The sequence below is a fragment of the Ciconia boyciana genome, chromosome 10 (assembly GCF_034638445.1).
Source record: "Ciconia boyciana chromosome 10, ASM3463844v1, whole genome shotgun sequence".
Lineage (NCBI taxonomy): Eukaryota > Metazoa > Chordata > Aves > Ciconiiformes > Ciconiidae > Ciconia > Ciconia boyciana.
The window spans coordinates 24,432,395-24,450,418 of NC_132943.1; the positions used below are offsets into that span (position 1 = coordinate 24,432,395).

An 18,024-nucleotide genomic window follows, 5' to 3' on the forward strand; every position below is an offset into this window, starting at 1 on the left:
TGGCACCTCTCCCCCTCCAGAGCATGAGTTTCATGTGATTTGCATTTGATATCTGTGCTTTCTTTTCAAATGTGGCACCTTTGATTGACTCTGTCTGGAGACTTCTCCAGGCTCACCAGCAGATCGGTTCATAATAAAGCACAAGCACTCTCGGATAGGACAAAAAGTGTCTGGAAGTGCCATGTCCAGGGTAAGCCAGAACTGCCGACCTCCTTCACTGCTTGTACTGGCAAAGCCGAGTCTGCCAGGTGGACGGAAGGGGGTCACCAGCGCCCGCTTTTTGACTTTCTTAGCATCTTCATGTACTTATTGCACCGAGTGCTTAAGATCTTGCTGAACTTCACTCCAGTTAGTTATTATGGCACAGTGAAGTAATATGTTTTATTTAATGCCCAGAAATGTATACTTATGCTCCACTGTTTTAACTTCTTTTTTTTAGCCTCCCCCATGCCAAAATAACACACCTTGGGGAAAAGCCTCTGATGTTCATGAAACGATTGTATTTGATTCATCAGTAAAGTGTTCTTCCATGATTCATCTTGATGCCATACATCGTAGTGATGTACAATTAATGTATATGATTCAGTGTGATGCTGCACACCTCTTTGTGATTCATTGTGCTACACAGCTGACTTTTATATGGCACATACCTATATCAATAGTCAAATATGAGAGGTAACAAGGAGCTGAGATTCTCCAGCGAATGCAAAACCACAGCATACAGACACTGGTAGACGAGCTGGGGAGTGCAGTGTAAAGCGGTGATGGGCATTGAATCTTGCGCGATACCGATACAAAAAAGGTACTGTCACCGCCATGTGATGTGTTTGCCTCAGCAGAAAAATTGTTTGCCCCCCGAGTCTTTTGAGTCATTTCCTTTAAGCATGACAGCTTATTTTCAATTTGCAGTAAGTTTTCCACAACAGCAGAGTACCTCAATACCATTAAAACGTTTGGATAAAGAAGGGTCCGTGTGGCTTCAGAGGGTGGAGGTGGGTTGTATCTCTGTTTTCTTCCTGACCTGGGGCAATCATCCTGAGGGCAGCTGGGGAATATGGATGAGGGACCAGGGGGTTGCACTTGCCAGTCAAGTCCTCCTCTTCTTCCACATTCCTCAGGACTTAAAGGCTGGCTATAGCAGCAGAACCTTCTCCTTTCCTCCTCCTGGGGACCTCCAGACCCTCTCACTGACCCATGCCCACAGCAGTTTGGCAATCCCAGGCAACACCCTGCACTGACAGACGCTGCTGCTTGTGGTAACACCATCCCAGCTCCAGTGGCACAAGAACAATGAGGCAGGTTTTTAAAAAAATTACCATCACGTGGTCATTTTGGTAATAATTTTAGATAAATTTAGCTATATTGCCTGTCACTGAAGCAGCAACCCTGGAAGGAAGCCAGTTGTGCTTCCAAAGCTGCAGCCATGGCAGCGCAGCACCGTGCTGGGCCTCCCTCCACCTGCAATGGCAGCGCCGCGCTTGCAAACCGAAAACACCCAAGCTGACAGGCCCGGCTCGGTCCAGAAGCCTCTTCCTAAATTTGGTGCAGTTAACTGACACGCAGACACCCTGCCTCTGTCGAAGGCCATCCTCTCTGGTCAGCCCAAGCTGTCCACGGAGCCAAAGCTCCATCCAGCTCGCCTCACGCCAGCCCCACTGCGGCGGCCGGCGCCGCTGGCGAGGGGTGCACAGGCCGTGAGGGGCCGGGCGCCCCATTATTCATCAGTGCATCGGGGACGAGGGCGGTGGGCATGCGGTCCTCCTCGCCCGCCGCCTCACGCACCCTCGGTCGGGGCAGAGGCGCTGGTGTGGGGCCGGAGCCCCGCCGGCACCGGCCGCCGGCAGGCCTGACGCCTCGCCGCCCCGCACGCCGCCCGCCCAGCCCCGGCACCTCGCCCCCTACAGGCGGGGCGGCCGCGCTGCCCGCACCCCTGAGGAGGCGGCGGCGGCGGCGGCCTCGCCTCCCCCGCGGGGCTCGGCGCAGAGCGCGGGGTGGCGCCGCTGCGAGGCGGCGCGGGGGCGGCGGCGGCGGCGGCTCCGGCTCCCCGGCAGCAACCGGAAGCGCGGGGGACGGAGCGGGAGACGCGGTCGCGCCGGTTCCAGCCTCCCTCGGCGGCTTCGGGATCGGCGCCGCTCGGGTCCCGCCAGCCCGGAGTCCCTCGGGGAAGGTGAGGAGGGCGAGGCGCCCCCCGCCACGCCGGGGGCGGGGGTAGCGCTGGGGGCAGCGGTGCGGTCGGTGCGCGCTTCGCTGGGCGGAGGGAGGCGGCGGGCAGCCGGCGGGGCGCAGCGCGGCCGGAGAGCGGGGCCGGGCCGTGGGTGTCCCCGCCGGGTCTGACGTTTCCCACCCGCTGAAGCAACTTTGAAAGTCCTTGGAGGGGAGGCGCTCGGCCGTCCCGGCGCACGGCCTGACCTTGCGTCGCCCCGGGGAGCAGCCGCCGGCCAACCCCCCCCGGGAGGCAGCGGCGCCCACGCGTGGCCGCGCGGTGGGGCGGGGGTCCCGCGGGCGCCGCTCGGCGCCGGGACACGGGCCGTGCCCCGCCGGGCAGGGGACGGCGGTGTCCGCCGAGGGGCACCCGGGAGGGCGGGGAGCGGCGGCTGTGCGGGACGGCCCCGCGCGGGAAAGGTGCCGCCAGCTGTTGGCTTCCGAGGGGGCTGGGCGCGGGAGGTGGACAGCCGGCCCCCGGCCGGGGGCCGCTACCGCCGCCCACCCCTCCGCTCCCCGGACGGTGTTGTCGGCACGTTCACTTCACGTGCACCTGCTGCATTTTTCTTTTGTTTTGGGCATAAAATCCCTCAGGTTGGGCCTTGCGGTGTGACTTTCCTGCCCCTCCGTTTTTTCCTTTTCCCCCTCATTTTTGAAGTGAATTGGCATTCTTTTTTCTTTTCTGCTATGTTTGCTCAAGTTACTTCCTTTCCGCCAGTATGCCTTTTTTTTTAGCGTGTATGTGTGTGAGCCATCCATTACCCCTCTATCCAGCATGCTTTGCTGTGAGTTTTAGCGACAGAGCCATCGGGAAAGCCATGGATCATTACTTTTTCTAAATTCCAGAAGCAGAAATAATTTGAAAGCACTGGATTAACTGGGTCAGTGCCTGAAAACATCATAGCTTTCCGCTGGAGGCGTGCAGTTAGATGTTTTCAGGACTTTGCCCTGAAATTGTAAGTCCTCAGAAGCCTACTTGTTTTATCTATCAGTAATGTGCTTTGCATACCGGTGGCATTGTGTGAATAATGGTAACCCTGGAGAGCCCGGCTCACTGACGAGGAGAAGGCAGAAACGCTGACAAAACCAAGGCCCGGATCCTGCAGTCGTGCCCGTGCAAGGACTGAGCAGCTCCGCGGGCCACGGTGCAGGTTTAGCTGCCTTGGCTTTCTTGCGTGTTGTTGCGTGCGTAGTCCTGGCAGATATCACTGACGAGGTATAATGTAAGCGAAGTGAGCAGTTTAGGATTTCTCTGAGATAAAATGTATTCTATTTAAAGTGAAGCCTTTAAACCCTTCAGTCTCTGCCATTGACACAGCTCGGGTCGAAAATAGTTCTTTTCCTGAAGTACCCAAACTGTTTAGGCCGAGTCGAGCTCTTTTTCCGTAGTGCTGATGGTTATATAAATTGAAATAAAATTAGAAATGTTAGTAATGGAAGTTATGCAGAATTCTTAGGTTCTGACAAAGGACAGGCTCAAATGTTGTTGCTTCTGTAACTAAGGTAGGCAGAGCCATGCCTCCAGTCTCACCGTCTGCAGGGCTGGTGCTCAGTCTGATTAAGAAAGTTAGGAATTGTAGAGGTTGTTGACTTTATTTTAACTTATTGGGAGATTAGAAGATTAGGATATATTTAATTTGGAGTTGTGCTTGGAGTTTGTTTGCACCTTATCCTTCAGCAGTTCATGATATGATTAAAGGATCTTTTATTTATAAAAACTTTCTGCAGTATCTCTCATAGCTCGATACCACTGTAACTCCTTTTCTGTTTAGACAAGACAGTGGTTAACCATGTTTTGGCATTTGAGGGTTTTTTTTGTTGTTGTGTGGTTTTTTTTTTTTTTAAAGGCTAAATAAATATGCTGCTGCAAAAATCCAGGTCAATATGCTCAAGGACTGTAGGCCGTGTTGGATACAAAGGATGATTTGGGTCTAAAAATGGATGGTCAAAGATCCTGAAAGCAAATGGGCTGTTTTGCCAAATAAGGAAACTTGGCACATTCTGCTGTGTATTTTAAGATAGCACAAGTGTAGTGTGCTACTACTTTATTGGCAATATGTTGGCAGCATGCCTTCCTGAAAGAAGCACTGAATCCTGCTTCGTGGAACCACACAGTGAAGGGAGGGCAGCGAGTTGGGTGGTTGTTCCCTTTAATAAATTACAAAGGGTTTTCCTGAAGTAATTGAATAGTTAAGCAGCATCAGGTGCATGTGCAAGATGAGGGATGCAATTTTCAGTTCTGCAGCCACGCGCTAAGCAAAATTGGAGTTGCAATTACTGTGCAATTTGTGCTAAATTCTTTCCTGCCTCCTGTCTCTAACTTGCAAGTCCCTCAGTGGAAGCTCTCTGTACTCTGGGAGCAGTAGCTGAATGACAAATGGTAGGGTCTTCTGGCCTGTACATGGAATAAAGCAGAGAGTTGGGCTTGGCAGCCCTTCCCCTACTGCACAGGCTGGTGTTGCTGTGCTAGGATGCCGGGCAGCCTGCAGTCCTGTCGGTTTGCAGCCCATCTGCCTGGGTGCTTGGGGGTTCCCTCACCTTGGGGGGTGCTGGGGGGAGCAGCAGGCATGGGACCCCAGCAGGGTCCTGGGAGGGACCCCTGCACCGGTTACTCCCCCAAAATGCTGTAATCACAACAAGCCAGTGATGGCAGATGGTTTTGTACACCAAGTGCTTATTACTGTACTGAACTGAGCTTGTTGTGGCTTAATAGCTTGCTGCAAAGTGACTCTGCGTAATAGTCCTGACATGTTAAATTCGAGTGTTAAATAGTGTTAAATAATAACCCGACACATTAAATACTGCCAAATGCCGCTCAGATCTGTTTTTTTTGTGTGAAATGAACAGCTTCTAACAGCATGCTCAAATAAGTTGTTACGAGAAAAAAAAAAAAACACACAGGAGAAGATGGAGATGTTCTTGCATGATTACAAGCTCATGTAATCATGACTAAAAGAGAAGAAGGAGAAAGTGTCCCCCCCCAAGATCCCATAGGAATAATTGAAATAACCAGCTATTGAATTATTTCTTCAAATACCTGTCATTCACTGTTTCTGAACTGTCACATTTTAATTTCATCGATAGCAAGCAATGAAGTCAGTCGAGGGAGTGTTCCCCGCTCCTACACGACGATAGTGGTTAAACACTCAGAACTGTATTAGTGGGGAAGGATGGTGCTGATGCCAAACCTTTGTTACGCTGCATGCCTGCGAGCGGGGGAATTGCCGTAATGGCCCCGGCCCCAAGCCCGGAGACCCTGTTGCAGAGGACCACTCTCCTGACTGCAGATGTGTAAGATGCGAAGAAGTGCCACGTGTTGTTGGAATGATGCACTTGTTTCGGATGCGCCTGTAAGACTATGGAGTTTAATGAAATACCTGATTTTTTTTTTTCCTTAACCAATGGTGTAAACTCAGATTGTTAAGTATCTCTTAAAACAAGATGACAAGTTAATAACTGTGTTTGGATTCGTCACATGCAGTTGTTACTCTAAACAGTTGTTTTCTCAGACATAACAAAGGGATTGATCTGACTAATTGAGGATTAACTACCTTGCATCCGAAAACATGGAGTAATATTTAAACAGGTCTGTTCTTTCATCTAGAAAGAGAAAACTATATACCTAACTTAGACTGTCATTAATTACAGATCTCTAAATAAAGAGTGTCCCATGTAAATCTCCTCTACTTTCTCTGGAAAAAAGCATCTGGAAGAACCTGATACAAACCAATGAATCATTCTTTAAATTATATTACTTTATTGTATGCTAGTGCCTATAGCATCTGCAGCTGATTGACTGCTGTAGATAAATTTGAGATTGGGAAGGTGTTAAAAGAATGAACAGTAGCTTCTGCAAATGCTTGTGTGCCGGGCACTGCATTGCGATTGCATAAATGTTTAGGTAAAGTTTTAAGCAGCAGGGAGGACACATCAGAAAAGTACTCACTTGTATTTATCAAGTGTCTGGTGTGTATGTTGTATCATCTTGAGGTCTGTTTTCTGTGAAATCTTGGAATAACATCTTGTTCTATGTTAGCGTAATTTTCAGAAGTCAAATCATTTACTTGTTTATACAGTTGATTTGGTCCTTCTGGGTGAACAATAATTTAAAATAATTTGACAGCTCTTCAGAACTATTGAATTCAGATAGTGAAGGCCAGAAATATTTGTTTCCTGTGATACATTTTTCTTTTTGCTTAGTTTTCTGTTTCTTCTGCCATCCCAAATGCAACCATCTGTTATCAGCTGTTCACACTTTCCTGTTAAATTTATGGTCCAGTCAGTGCGTATGCTTTTGCCTATGAGTAACATTACTCTTCTGAATAATTCTGTTGTCAGTAAGGAGATTATTAACTGGAGCATAATTATCCATGTGCATAAACGTGTGCAGGGCTGGGGCCTTAAATTGTGAGGTCTCTGGCTTGGGAAGCTGACCTGTTTTATTTGGCTATAAATTGTCACATATGCTTGACACGTTGTGTACACAGCGTTAACTTGGAGCTGCTGAAGTAAACGAAGCAAATGAGCTTTTGTTTCTGAAGACCTGCTAATTAAGCAACGCTGGCAGAGAAGCAAAAAGTTAAAACTGGCTTCGCTACCCTCCCGGTTTGCAGGAGTGACCAATTTCCTTTCCCTTGAGCTTTCTCTAAAGAAAACGCGTGCAGGGTGGTGCAAAAGATGTTTCTGAGATGGCAGGAAATCTAACGACAACAGCGACAAGTTAAAATAAGGACAAAAGGTTGGCAGAAGAGTTCAGGCACTTGTATTGGGGAAGGAGCCGGCAGGATACTGGGTGAACGGACTTTATTTCACGTCCCACGGGTAACCCCTGCTCTGACTCGCAGAGCTGGAGAAAGAGCATTCGTGTTCCCTCACCAAGAGCTTTGCAGGCTGGCTGTCAGCGAAAGGCGCGCTTGAAGCCTGCTCCCTCCTAAACGTGATGCCTTCTGTAAACATAGTAGAGTTGTCATGGTCTGGTTAGCGCTTGCCTTTACCCTTATGGGTGGTGAAGAGATGTAAAACAAAGCAGGCAGTTTCAGAAAAGGCTGTATGTTATTTTATGCGGTATGTAGAAAAAAGGTTGGTATCTTCATCTCTCATTTGGAGAATAGCTGCAACCAAATAGTGCCAGAAATTTCTGGTTAAAATGATATCTCAAAATTTTAATCAGATTAGCTGCACCATCAAGAGAGCCAGGGGGAAATTATGTCTTTGTGTTTGTTACAGAAGGGACTGGGATGAAGGGGTTTTGGCAGTCAGCAATGCTAGGTGTCTTACAGGTGCATTTCCCAGCCACGGGTGACATGTAATGTGTGGATTCCATCTCAAAAAGCCCTATGGATTGGAGGCTCCCAGAAGATGCAGTATGTTTTGGTGCTATAGTTAGGCCAGTATAATTGGAGGTGTAATTTTCACGAGCAACCCAGAATCTCCGTGTCTTTTTTTGGCTTGCTTTATTCAAACCCATCTCTTTCATTTTATGCTGGTAAGTTTACTTCCATTAATTGCAAGTACAGTAACTTTTGCTGGTAATTAAAACTAATTTGTCTAAACTGGTGCATCTGAAATGATCCTGCAGCAGGCTTGCAGATGGTTCTGGAGGATGCAGTGTCCTGCAGTCCCACTAAGGACCTGAGGCTTCCTGATCTTATGCCATTTAAAAAAAGAAACCTAAAATTAGTCATTGTTCATGTATTTGGGTGATAGCGTTTCTTGAAATTCGCTATGGGCATAAGCTTTATCGCTGTGAAATCTCTGAGAAGGACGTTCTGTTCCCCTGGCAGCAGGCATGGGATCATCTCTTGAAACTGCCGACACCAACCTTGGCACAGGCTGCAGAATTTCACATACTGTAACCCAGATGAATTACTGTGTACTTGCGCTTTGTTGTAACATGTGAACAGAACTGAGTCACCCTGGAAGAGACGTTTACCGTGGCCAGGTTTTTCCACATCCTTGCGCGAAGCACTCCTACCTCGCCCCGAGCGCCGGCAGCGTGCGTGGTGCGTGCCGAGGCACCGCTGCCAGCCTGTCGGAAGGCTGCCTGCCCGGCCGGGGCGGCAGGAGAGCCGGCGTGCCTGGCATGCCTGAGCTCCTAGGCAAGCTCAGAGCAGAGAGCGTGCTTCCCGTCTGTCGGCGCGCTTCGCTCGCATCGGGGAAGGCAGCGACACGCCTGCCTTTTGCAGAGCTGCTTCCAAGGTGTTCGGGAAACGTCAGCATCACTCTGAGGAATATTTTTAGTCATTTCTGTCTCCCAGCTGCTCCTAATACTCGTGCAAATTATGCAAACATCCGCACAGCCTGTTGGAGTGCGAGTTCCCAGGCTCTTTCCCTCCTGTGCCCCGTGGATTTTACTGTAGTGTGTTTACGGCGACTGGTTTGGGTTTTGGGGTGTCTGAGGATGGGTAAGAAAGTCCATAAATCCACAGAGCATACGTGTTAATGACAGCTTTTCTCTTCACAGGTTTTGCTGTGGTATATTTTGTCATTATGAGATGTCGTCTACCAGTGCTTCATTTGTGCAAATTAGATTTGATGACTTGCAGTTTTTTGAGAACTGCGGTGGAGGGAGTTTCGGGAGTGTCTACCGAGCCCGATGGATTTCTCAGGACAAGGAGGTGGCTGTAAAGAAGCTGCTCAAAATAGAAAAAGAGGTAAGAGTTTACTTCTCATTCACTTTGTCTGCTGTGGAAACAAGGACAGAAATTCTTTTCTAGTGTCTTCCACCCTCTAGCTAATTGAGGCAAACTACCTTGGGCTTTTTGTTTGTTTAATTACAAAACCCTGTAGCTGGATGATGTTGCTATAAAGACATACTGAGGGGGCCCCAGCCGGGGGTGTCTCTGATTTAAGGCATTACTGTTTTACTGTTTACTGTCCTCCCCCATTTTTCTTGTTTAGCAGCTCCTCTCTGCCCTGGCCCTGAGGAGGAGGAGAGCTAGCTGCACCTGTGGAGCTAGTAATTTCCCTTCGATACTGCTGGGCATGTTGCTAGATAGGAAGAGGTAGTGTTCACTGTGTTTGTCTGCTTCTGTTTTCTCCTCTTTACATCTAGTCTCTTAAGCACTGTGGTTCATGACTGTATGTTCACTATAGGCTTAGCATGTGTTGCTCAGCATTATGTCTTCCCTGCCTGCTGCAGGTTTTGATCTGGGGCTCCACTAGCTCTGAGTTAGTCATAGCTGCACTTCGGCTTGGTCTCATCTTGCAGCGAGGTTTAAGCCTAACTGTTCTACCAGTCACCTTCCCTCGCAGCATGCTGTGCACCTGGAAAGGTGGACAGGTCCTTGGCAATCCTGTGGGAAAAGGCAGAATTAACTTACTGCACCTTTACCAGCTAAGGTTGGTTTGAGGTTTTTTTAAGAAAGATTTTTAGGTTTACCTAAAAATCCTCTTGACCCTCGGCTTTGCACAGTCCCAGCAGACACAGCATACGTGGTCGTCACAGCACTCCAGTCTGCCTGCCGGTCACCACCGCTGATGCAGCAGTGAGGACATACCAATGTAGTGATGGACAGCACAGTTACTGGACCGCTGTATCTAACTCGTATACAATATCCTCAAAGTATTTTAGGAAGACAGTTGTAAGCAGGAGGACAGCAGAGCAGCGCTAGGGATAATATGCTTAGTAAATAATCAGACACCAAAGTTCACCCACTGCTGCAGCAACCGAGTTAGCGTGATTACGTCATGCTTAGTGATGTGATAAGCATGTTTGATCATGATTAAGCAATTTGCTGTCTAAAATAATGTGGAAGGATCTCATGATTTTTCCAGGATGGTGGGAGATGTACACCTTCTGTCCAATGTAGTTTGTACTGTTCTCTTTATTTCTACTGTTTGTTAATATCAAAAGATAAACAAAGACAAGTACAATTGGTGCTATGCAGTGTCAGTAATGCACTCCTTAAAAATCGACTGGCTGGCAGATCACAGTAGTGGTCAGTGAAGTATTTTTATTGAATAGGTGTGTTTCTGGTGGGATTACACAGGAGTCGTGCTAGACCTGTTGCTAGGTACTTCAGGCATCTTTGAAAGAAAATTTAAAAACAGTATTACTACATCTTGTGGTGGCATAAACCTTAGTGGAATGGGAAATGATTAAGAAAGTAGGACAGTCATATGTATTGCTTGACACAGTTGGACCATTCAACAAAACTATTTTTTTTAAAAACAGCCAAATACAATGTTCAGCTTGCAGTAATGAGGAACACAGGTTGCACACTAGGAAAAGGAGACCGTATGCTGCAAAGAATTTAGTATAATTTAAGGGTTTATTTAGGGATTAATGAAGACTTGCAGCTCATTAAGCGCTCATATCATGGTGCTGTTAGACAAATTAGGTTAATGCCGTTGCATATCCAAATGAGGATCAAGTCATTTGTAAGAACCAGGCGTGCTTTCTCTTGGCATGTGGCACTGGGGAAATGGGTGTTAGGCAGTAGGTGCAGACCCGGTTCTGTTGTGGTTAAAAGAATGTAAACGAACTGGAGGGGCAGCCCAAGGGGGACTGCAAAACACACTCAGAGTGGAAAGCAGGGGGGCTGTGGGGTGTGTGTGTTGGAAGGGGGTGATGGACATCATCCATCAGGATGAGTTGGCAGAAGGGGAGCAAGTGCCTTCCAGCACAAAATTGTTTATTTTCCTTCAGACTGGTCATCATTTGCAGCTTAAACTAACAAGTTGGGTTATAGTTGGGAGCAGCTTGGTGTGGGCACCTTCTCTTGAAAGTTTTCTGGGGAGGCAGCAGAGAGGCATGTGGTGATGCTTTAAATAAGTCTAGCAAGTTTTGCCAGAACTTGTCTGTCAAAAACCCTAGAGAATTAAAAAATAAGAGCTTGTTTACAAAAATTGCATTTTCATATGGAGAAAATGCTGGGCTCATTTAATCTAGTGCAAAAAGTTATTACAAGAACTAATGGTTGCAATTTGAAGCCAGACAAATTAGAATGGGAAATAAAGCACAAATTATAAAGAGTGAGGATGAGTAACTCTTGGAGCAGACTACAAAGAGAAGCAGCAAAGGTGGAGAAGCCTCACCATCTCTTCGTGTCTTCACATTGACATGTCTTTTTGGACAATTGTTTTTGTCAAGTTGTTGAGCTCAACACAAGAGCAGCTTGCTGAAGTACAGTGGCCTGTGACATACTGGAGGCCAACCTTGGTGGCCTAAAGGTGTCTTCTGACCCTAATGGCTCTCAATCTGTTTACATACATAGTATACAGTGTGTTTATCTGTAGTGATGACAATAATGAGCATCTGTGACTGAACTATGCTGAAAGTCATGGCGGGTCACTGGCTTTTCTGATAGCAATAGAAGAATAACTTACTGTAACTGTGATGTAACGAAACTGTGTTTAGTAGATATTTGGATGGTTTGCATTTAGTCCAGAAAACTAATTGTTACCCTTTACTGGTTTATTTGAAAGGAAGTGTCCTTTTAACTTCATGACTGATTGTCTTGTATTTCTGTTAACTTCTGCCAATAATCCATAACAACTGATTAAAGAGAAGACAGAGGAGAGTTGGGAAAGGCTTGCTCAGAGGAATTTCGTGCTAGCTGAGTCCAAGGGCACAAGCCAAGTCAATAGAGCTGTGGTATCATTCTGCAAATATGTTGTATCTGTGTTTCATTTTATTAAACAAGCCAATAAAAACCAGCAAAGATCTTGAAGGCTTTATATTAGCCAAGTGGCTAACAAGTTCTAACATGTGAAACAAAGCAATTTATGATATGCTGCTATATACTGGAACAAACTAATATATGTGCTCACAAAAACTTATAAATACTTGGAAGGGTGTTGCTCAGGCAGATTTCTTCAAAACTCTTTAAAATTTGAGGAAGGGAAGACCTCTGCAAGGCATTAACTTTTTATAGACAGCCAATAAAATGTGACTGTATGGGAAGAGCTGTGTGTTTATGTGAATAAAATACAGCTAAATAGGATATGCCGAGAAAAATATGCTGCAAGGCCTTGATTAGACTATCAGATCTGAAACTCTGGAGAAGACTTCTACTGATTAAGTAAACCATAGGAGTGTGTCTTGAGTGATTAAATAACAGCAAAAACAAAATTAAATTGCCATTTTACTATCTAGTCCAAGCACTTTAGCAGTTTTAGATTTTAAGCAAGGAACAGGATTTCCTTGTGAATGTTTTATGGAAAATCAAACTATCAGCTTGATGTTTATGATGCATGTGGGAGGAGTAGAAGTGCCTACTGTAGTAGGATGTGCGCTTGCTCCTTTTGCCCTAAGTGATAATTATGTGCACTCATTGAAGAAAATCGCACACCTACTACTCAAGAAGTTATTTGGTGTTTTTGTGAACGATCTACATGAATTATTGGATGAGCCCATAATTTGGCTTCCACTGAAATGGATGGGAGGATTGGGCCCAAAGGCCTTATTCTGCAAATTGCTAGCAGTTCTTTTGACTCCATTATCTTGAGCAGATAACTGCTGGAGCGAAATGTTACAACCAGTTGTTTTATGCCTCGCCACGTTAACTTTTCACTGAATAGCACTTGCCTGCTTCAATTGTCTGTACACCTCTGAAGTTCACCTGTTATTTGTGACTGCTTTTGAAGGCTGTGCTTTTGGTGGCTGGTTTTTGGCAGCTAGTATCTGATCTGGAGTGTGGTTCTTCACTGGGAGATTCATTACTGCTGGAATTTTACCTGAAATTTGAATTTAATTTTAATGTCACTGCTCTTTGGAAGTACTCCATGATCCATGAACTGTCTCTGTGCTATTGATGGATAGCAGTATTGCATCTGATTTGCTTGCTTCAGCTGTAACAGCCATGGTACTTAGGTACAAAATTGTTGGTTTCATGCAGTACAGCTGTTCCTGGATTCCTTCAAAATGCTGGCAGTGGTCTGTGCAAACTGCACGAGAGTGGCGGAAAAAAACCCAGTAAAATGTAACTGTAATCTTATTGGGAAATACTTCTGGTGAACTAACAGAACTAGCTTGTGGATAAGAGATGTTAAATTGAGTAGGATTAACTGGGCATGCTTTGTTCAGTCATGTCTGTGCAATGCATTTCAGTTTTATGCAACTCAAAAATAAAAACATGTTTTTACTGGTTTTGATGCTGCTGTATTGCTGGAAGTCTGACTACCATGGAAATTAATTTTATATTGTCAGGTTTTCTTGTATGTAATACATGTGCAGTAAGCTTTAGGGGATCTTTTATGCTTCATAAAACTTTTCATATGGAATATAATGCAGCTTGTTAACTTTTTTTTGATTTTATGATCCACTTCTGGAAGGGACTGTCCAGAAAATCTGGATTGTGCCTGTACCTTCCGAAGGGGATGAGTTAAGTATAACCACATGGATGTCACTGGACTTACCTCACTCATGTTTGTAGTCCTAAAAGAGAGCATGCGGTAATTTTAATGTGGGTCATGAGAGTAAGGACTGGGAAGGACTTTCAGGAGTAACAAGAGAAAAACAACAGAGTAAAATAGAGCAAACCAAACCAAACTGAAATTGATACTTAGCCCTGACAGGACTAAAAATAGTAGATGTTCTTTTTGCTTGCAGTTTATAGCTGGTATGGGTGCTTGGATGCCAGCCTTGAATGACTCTCCACACTGGGACCTGGCTGTAATGAAGGGCAATTTTGATGCTTTTTTATTATTTTATTACTCCCTTACCCTTACTCCCTTACGCCTCTCATGTCTGAGTCAGCAAGTATTGAGAGTGATTCAAGGTAACATCTGCTGGGAAATGTCTGGATTTACCGGGTTCCAACTCAGAGTGGGGGGACGACAAACCCCATGTTTCCAACCCACGGTCCTTTGGTGCAGGTGCTACTGCTAATGAACGGTGAGAGAGGGCTTAGAATGTGTGCTGTATAAAGGTACGTAAGGTGTAGGAGCCAAATATATGAACCTTCCAGAGATATATGTGCCTATATTAGAAAATTACAGAGTTCACAAAAAAAGAAAGGTTGTATATCCCTAGGGTAAGTGGTCTCATGGGAACCCTTCCAGCCCCATATTCATTTAAAGAAATACTGCTGTATCTTGTTAACAGCTAAAAGGAAATAAAACTGTATTTATTATACCAGAGGGATGTCTTAAAATGTCTTTGCTTCTGTTTTACAGGGTGCTTATTTTGCAGGGTTTTCTGTGTCTTTTTTTATATTTTGGTAAGGAAATGGCTTAGAGCACTCCTCTTGGTGCTGACTAGGGTATCGAGGGTGTCGATACCCTTGACACCCCGGTGTCGATACCCCGATTTTGGGAATACCCTATGACTAGGGTATTCCCAAAAGGTATCGAGAGGATACTCGGTATCCTTTCTAGACTGTGGAAGTTGTCGAAATGGATTCAGATGCTCCAGCTGTTGTATATTCTGTATCTCGCAGAGTAAATCATTTTGGATAGGACAGACTTCTGCAATAAATCTCTGACTGCTTTTGAGTTTGCCCTACTCTTGGCTTTGATTCAAGGGATACTTTGTGGAAGACTTTATTTTGTAAATGAATGTCATGTTTTCAGGTGTCACGAAAGTCACCGCATTAGATTTTCTTAGTGGGTGCTTTGGATAAGACTTGTCGAGTGGCATATGTGTTGCAACCAAAATGATATCAAAACCCCATTGGTATTTGGGAGATACCAGTATAATGAAAGATGATGCAGCATTGCCAGAATATAATTATTCTTGGGAAGAACAGGCTTTAGTTTAATTTCGTCTGTCTTAAGAAGAAACTTCATTCCTCTGCGTCTCTGCTCCCCAAAACGATCTCGGAAATGTAGCAGTCCAGGCATAGAAACGTATTTGTCTGTATTTTGCTGCATTTTATTGTAGTGGATTTTTTTACTTGTATAGTTAAACATTTTTATACCAAGTTTTTCATTAGATGAGTAATGTCTTTCAGAGTTGCTTCATGTAAATAGTGAGTATTTGTAGTATGAGTTGCGTGGCTTACTGAGGTTTTTTGACCAGCCTGATTTGAGATTCTTACTTACACAGGCTTGTGTATACACTCTTAATTCTTTTAAATCAAGCCAATTGTGGTTTAATTTTATTTAGACATCAGCTTCAATGAAACTGGCATGTCAGGGCCCAGACTGGCAATCTGTGCCTTCAAAAGTTATTTTGGGTCAGTTGAGACATAGTGACTGTCAGCATTGTCATCTTAGCTTGCAATAAATGAAGAGCAGTTTCACAAGTGCTGGGAATCTTGCTGTAGCCATATTTAAGAAGTTACCCTGTCCTTTTTTTTACCAGCTAAACCACCAGATTTTGTACTGAAATCGTAAAGGGTTAATTGCACATCTCCATCTGTTGACCAGTGGGTGGCTTTGAACAGTTACTACATAAACAAACTTGATGTACGGGTAAATTAATAAGCTAAGATGCACCAGATCTGTCTGTTGCTTCCTTTCGCTTGACTCTCTTGAATTACCCTAAACTTTGTCAGCGTGAAGCAAAATTACCTTGCGTGTGCTGCCGGTCAAGAATACATGTGCAGTTGCCATAGCTTGGTTGAGGCACAGGAACTTACCGTGTGCCTGATCCCTGGGTTAGGAATATCTCTGTGAGGTTTGGACCCTTTTACCTCAATTATCTTTAATTTTTTTTTTTTTTCAGAAGGTGCAACATCTGCAGGTGAACAAGTTTTTATGCCTGTTTCCTACAAATTATGAATAAATCCTGTTTAGAATAGGGAGAAAATCTGTCTCTGATTATTTAGAAAGCACTCTTTCTTATCCTTTTTGCTCTCCGCAATATGCAGCCTGTTAGGATATTCAATATTATTACATATTTAAGTATTCTGTTAAATATTATTTAGTTTCATAATTGTTTCATATATTGTAATTTACAATTATTTAGTTTCATAATTGTTCATATAGTTTCATATATTGTCTTAAAAATTATTCTGTCAATCTGCTGCAAATTTTTGTTTGACAGTGAGTTGCTCAAGTTGCCAGTAGATACTTAGCTGCAATTAAGGGTATTTTTCCTAGGTTTTTTAAATTATTATTTTGCTCTAGGTATGTTTCTCCCTTTTCTGTTTTCTTTTTTGCATGGGTTCAGTTATTATTTATAATTTGGAGGAGAGGTTGTGTTGCTTATTTCTCCACGCCAGCAACCCTTGACATCAAATGGCAGCTCTTTTGTTTCGCCTCCCACGACATTCTCTGACCCCGAGCTTCTGTTGAAGTGATCAACTGCAAAATGGTATTTTTGGATGTTTAAGCTGTCCTGAAGCTTTGCTGTGGAAATCTCATGGATATGGAAGAGATCCTTTTCTCTCAAGGTGGTGTTTTAGGCCGTTGCAGGCTCAAGCAATTGAGGGTTGGTTCAAGTTAGTCTTATCTCTACATTTATGTAACTATATAGTTTTCTTAAAACAAGGTTAAAGTACAAAATCGCATGGCAGGTGAGATCTAGTGGTAACTTTAGAGTATGGTAAGTGATTGCACGTTTGAGTCTCGAGTGCTTTGAGGGACAGCTGGCAATTTAAATGTCTGTAACCCGCATTGAAATCTGTTGGTGTTTTAGTCCCTGGGGACTCTAATTAAATAATTTACACTCATGGCAGCATACGGAATGACAAATTATTGTTTCTGATAATACCAAAGTTGCTGTTAAGGTGTGTGGAAGTATTGTTTGAAATCTAACAGAGTTTCTGGCTTGTTGCATGCCTGTGTGATGGTTCAAATGAAGTGAGGGGTCTGTGCTGGAGTTGATGTGATCTGAGTCTGGGACCATGGGTCTCCTGGAGGCTGGATTTCACAGGTGTATTCAAAGCTGAGCACGGGGGCCACAGTCTTTGGTTGGGGACCCCAAACTACCCGCCACGCACATGGTAGCAATGGAATTTTGAACATGTTTTGCCTTCTTAAGAGAGCAGTAAAACACTCGATAGGACTAGACATGCCTTCCTTTACTTGCCTTCCCCCTTTTTTTTTTTGTCCTTAATTTTTGACTGGCTGCACGTGACTTGTATAAGGGTCTGGGGCGCGAGATTTCGTTGAAAACAAAGTTGAAGAAAAAAAATATAAAAATACATATCCTAACTTTAAGGGAAGCATCAAAACCAATCTTTTTATAATTGTAATGATGCAACTAAAACTGTAAAAGTTATTTCACGTATACCTATTGCCACTCATTAAGGTGCTGATAGAGAAAGTTTCCTTTTCAAGGGGGCAATATAAACGGTCACAAGGAAGCATTCAGACCTATTTATGTTAGCTGGAGGCTGCAGAGGAGCCCAGAGAACAGCTTCAGCATTAACTCTTTCTCTCGTACTCGATTAATTGTGCTAATACACTGCGAAGATGAGGCCAATAAGGGCAAATATGGAGCTGCTCTTCTGATCCAGCTGCCTCCAAACCGCCCTGTTTGGAGGGCAGTTCAGCTACTGGAGTTCAGCTACTGGGGAAGAATCCTATTTGCAAATACATGTTTGTTTATTAGATTCATGTTTAGTGAATCTGCATTTTGCATAATTTCTATTTAAGAAAGCCAGCTCCGCTGCAAAACTGGGTGACTCGAGTAACGGTGACCACTTCTGTGCCTCCTCGGTCCCCTCTGCAGCTCGGCTGCCTGATGCCCGGAGAGCGGGGCAGCCTCTTGCGCAGAGGAGGGGTCCCCCGACGGCTGCACCTCCTCGGCAAAGCAGTGCCTGGCCCCTGCGTGCCACTGAAAGGGGACAGGGCCGCACGTCTTCCGCTTCTCTTCTTCTGCCTCTGGTTGCTCATTTTTTTTTGTCCAAAACTTCTGAAAATTGAGGTTCCTTATGGCTAAATGTTGAATCGGGGGAGAGAAAAAAAGATACCATGATACACACATGA

At 44.9% G+C, this 18,024-nt stretch overlaps 1 protein-coding gene across 2 annotated transcripts in view; it reads left to right on the plus strand.

Annotated features, from left to right (window-relative positions):
* Window positions 1-1,957: 1,957 nt before the first annotated feature.
* The window catches only part of MAP3K20 (mitogen-activated protein kinase kinase kinase 20), a 96,702-nt gene continuing 80,635 nt past the window's right edge, over window positions 1,958-18,024 (plus strand). The window contains exons 1-2 of one of the 2 annotated variants that reach the window (XM_072875370.1): window positions 1,958-2,167; window positions 8,666-8,855. In XM_072875370.1, coding sequence (XP_072731471.1) covers window positions 8,697-8,855 — 159 coding nt within the window. In that variant the 5' untranslated portion in view covers window positions 1,958-2,167; window positions 8,666-8,696. The remainder of the gene's footprint in view (window positions 2,168-8,665; window positions 8,856-18,024) is intronic. The other variant, XM_072875371.1, reaches the window with a different exon arrangement.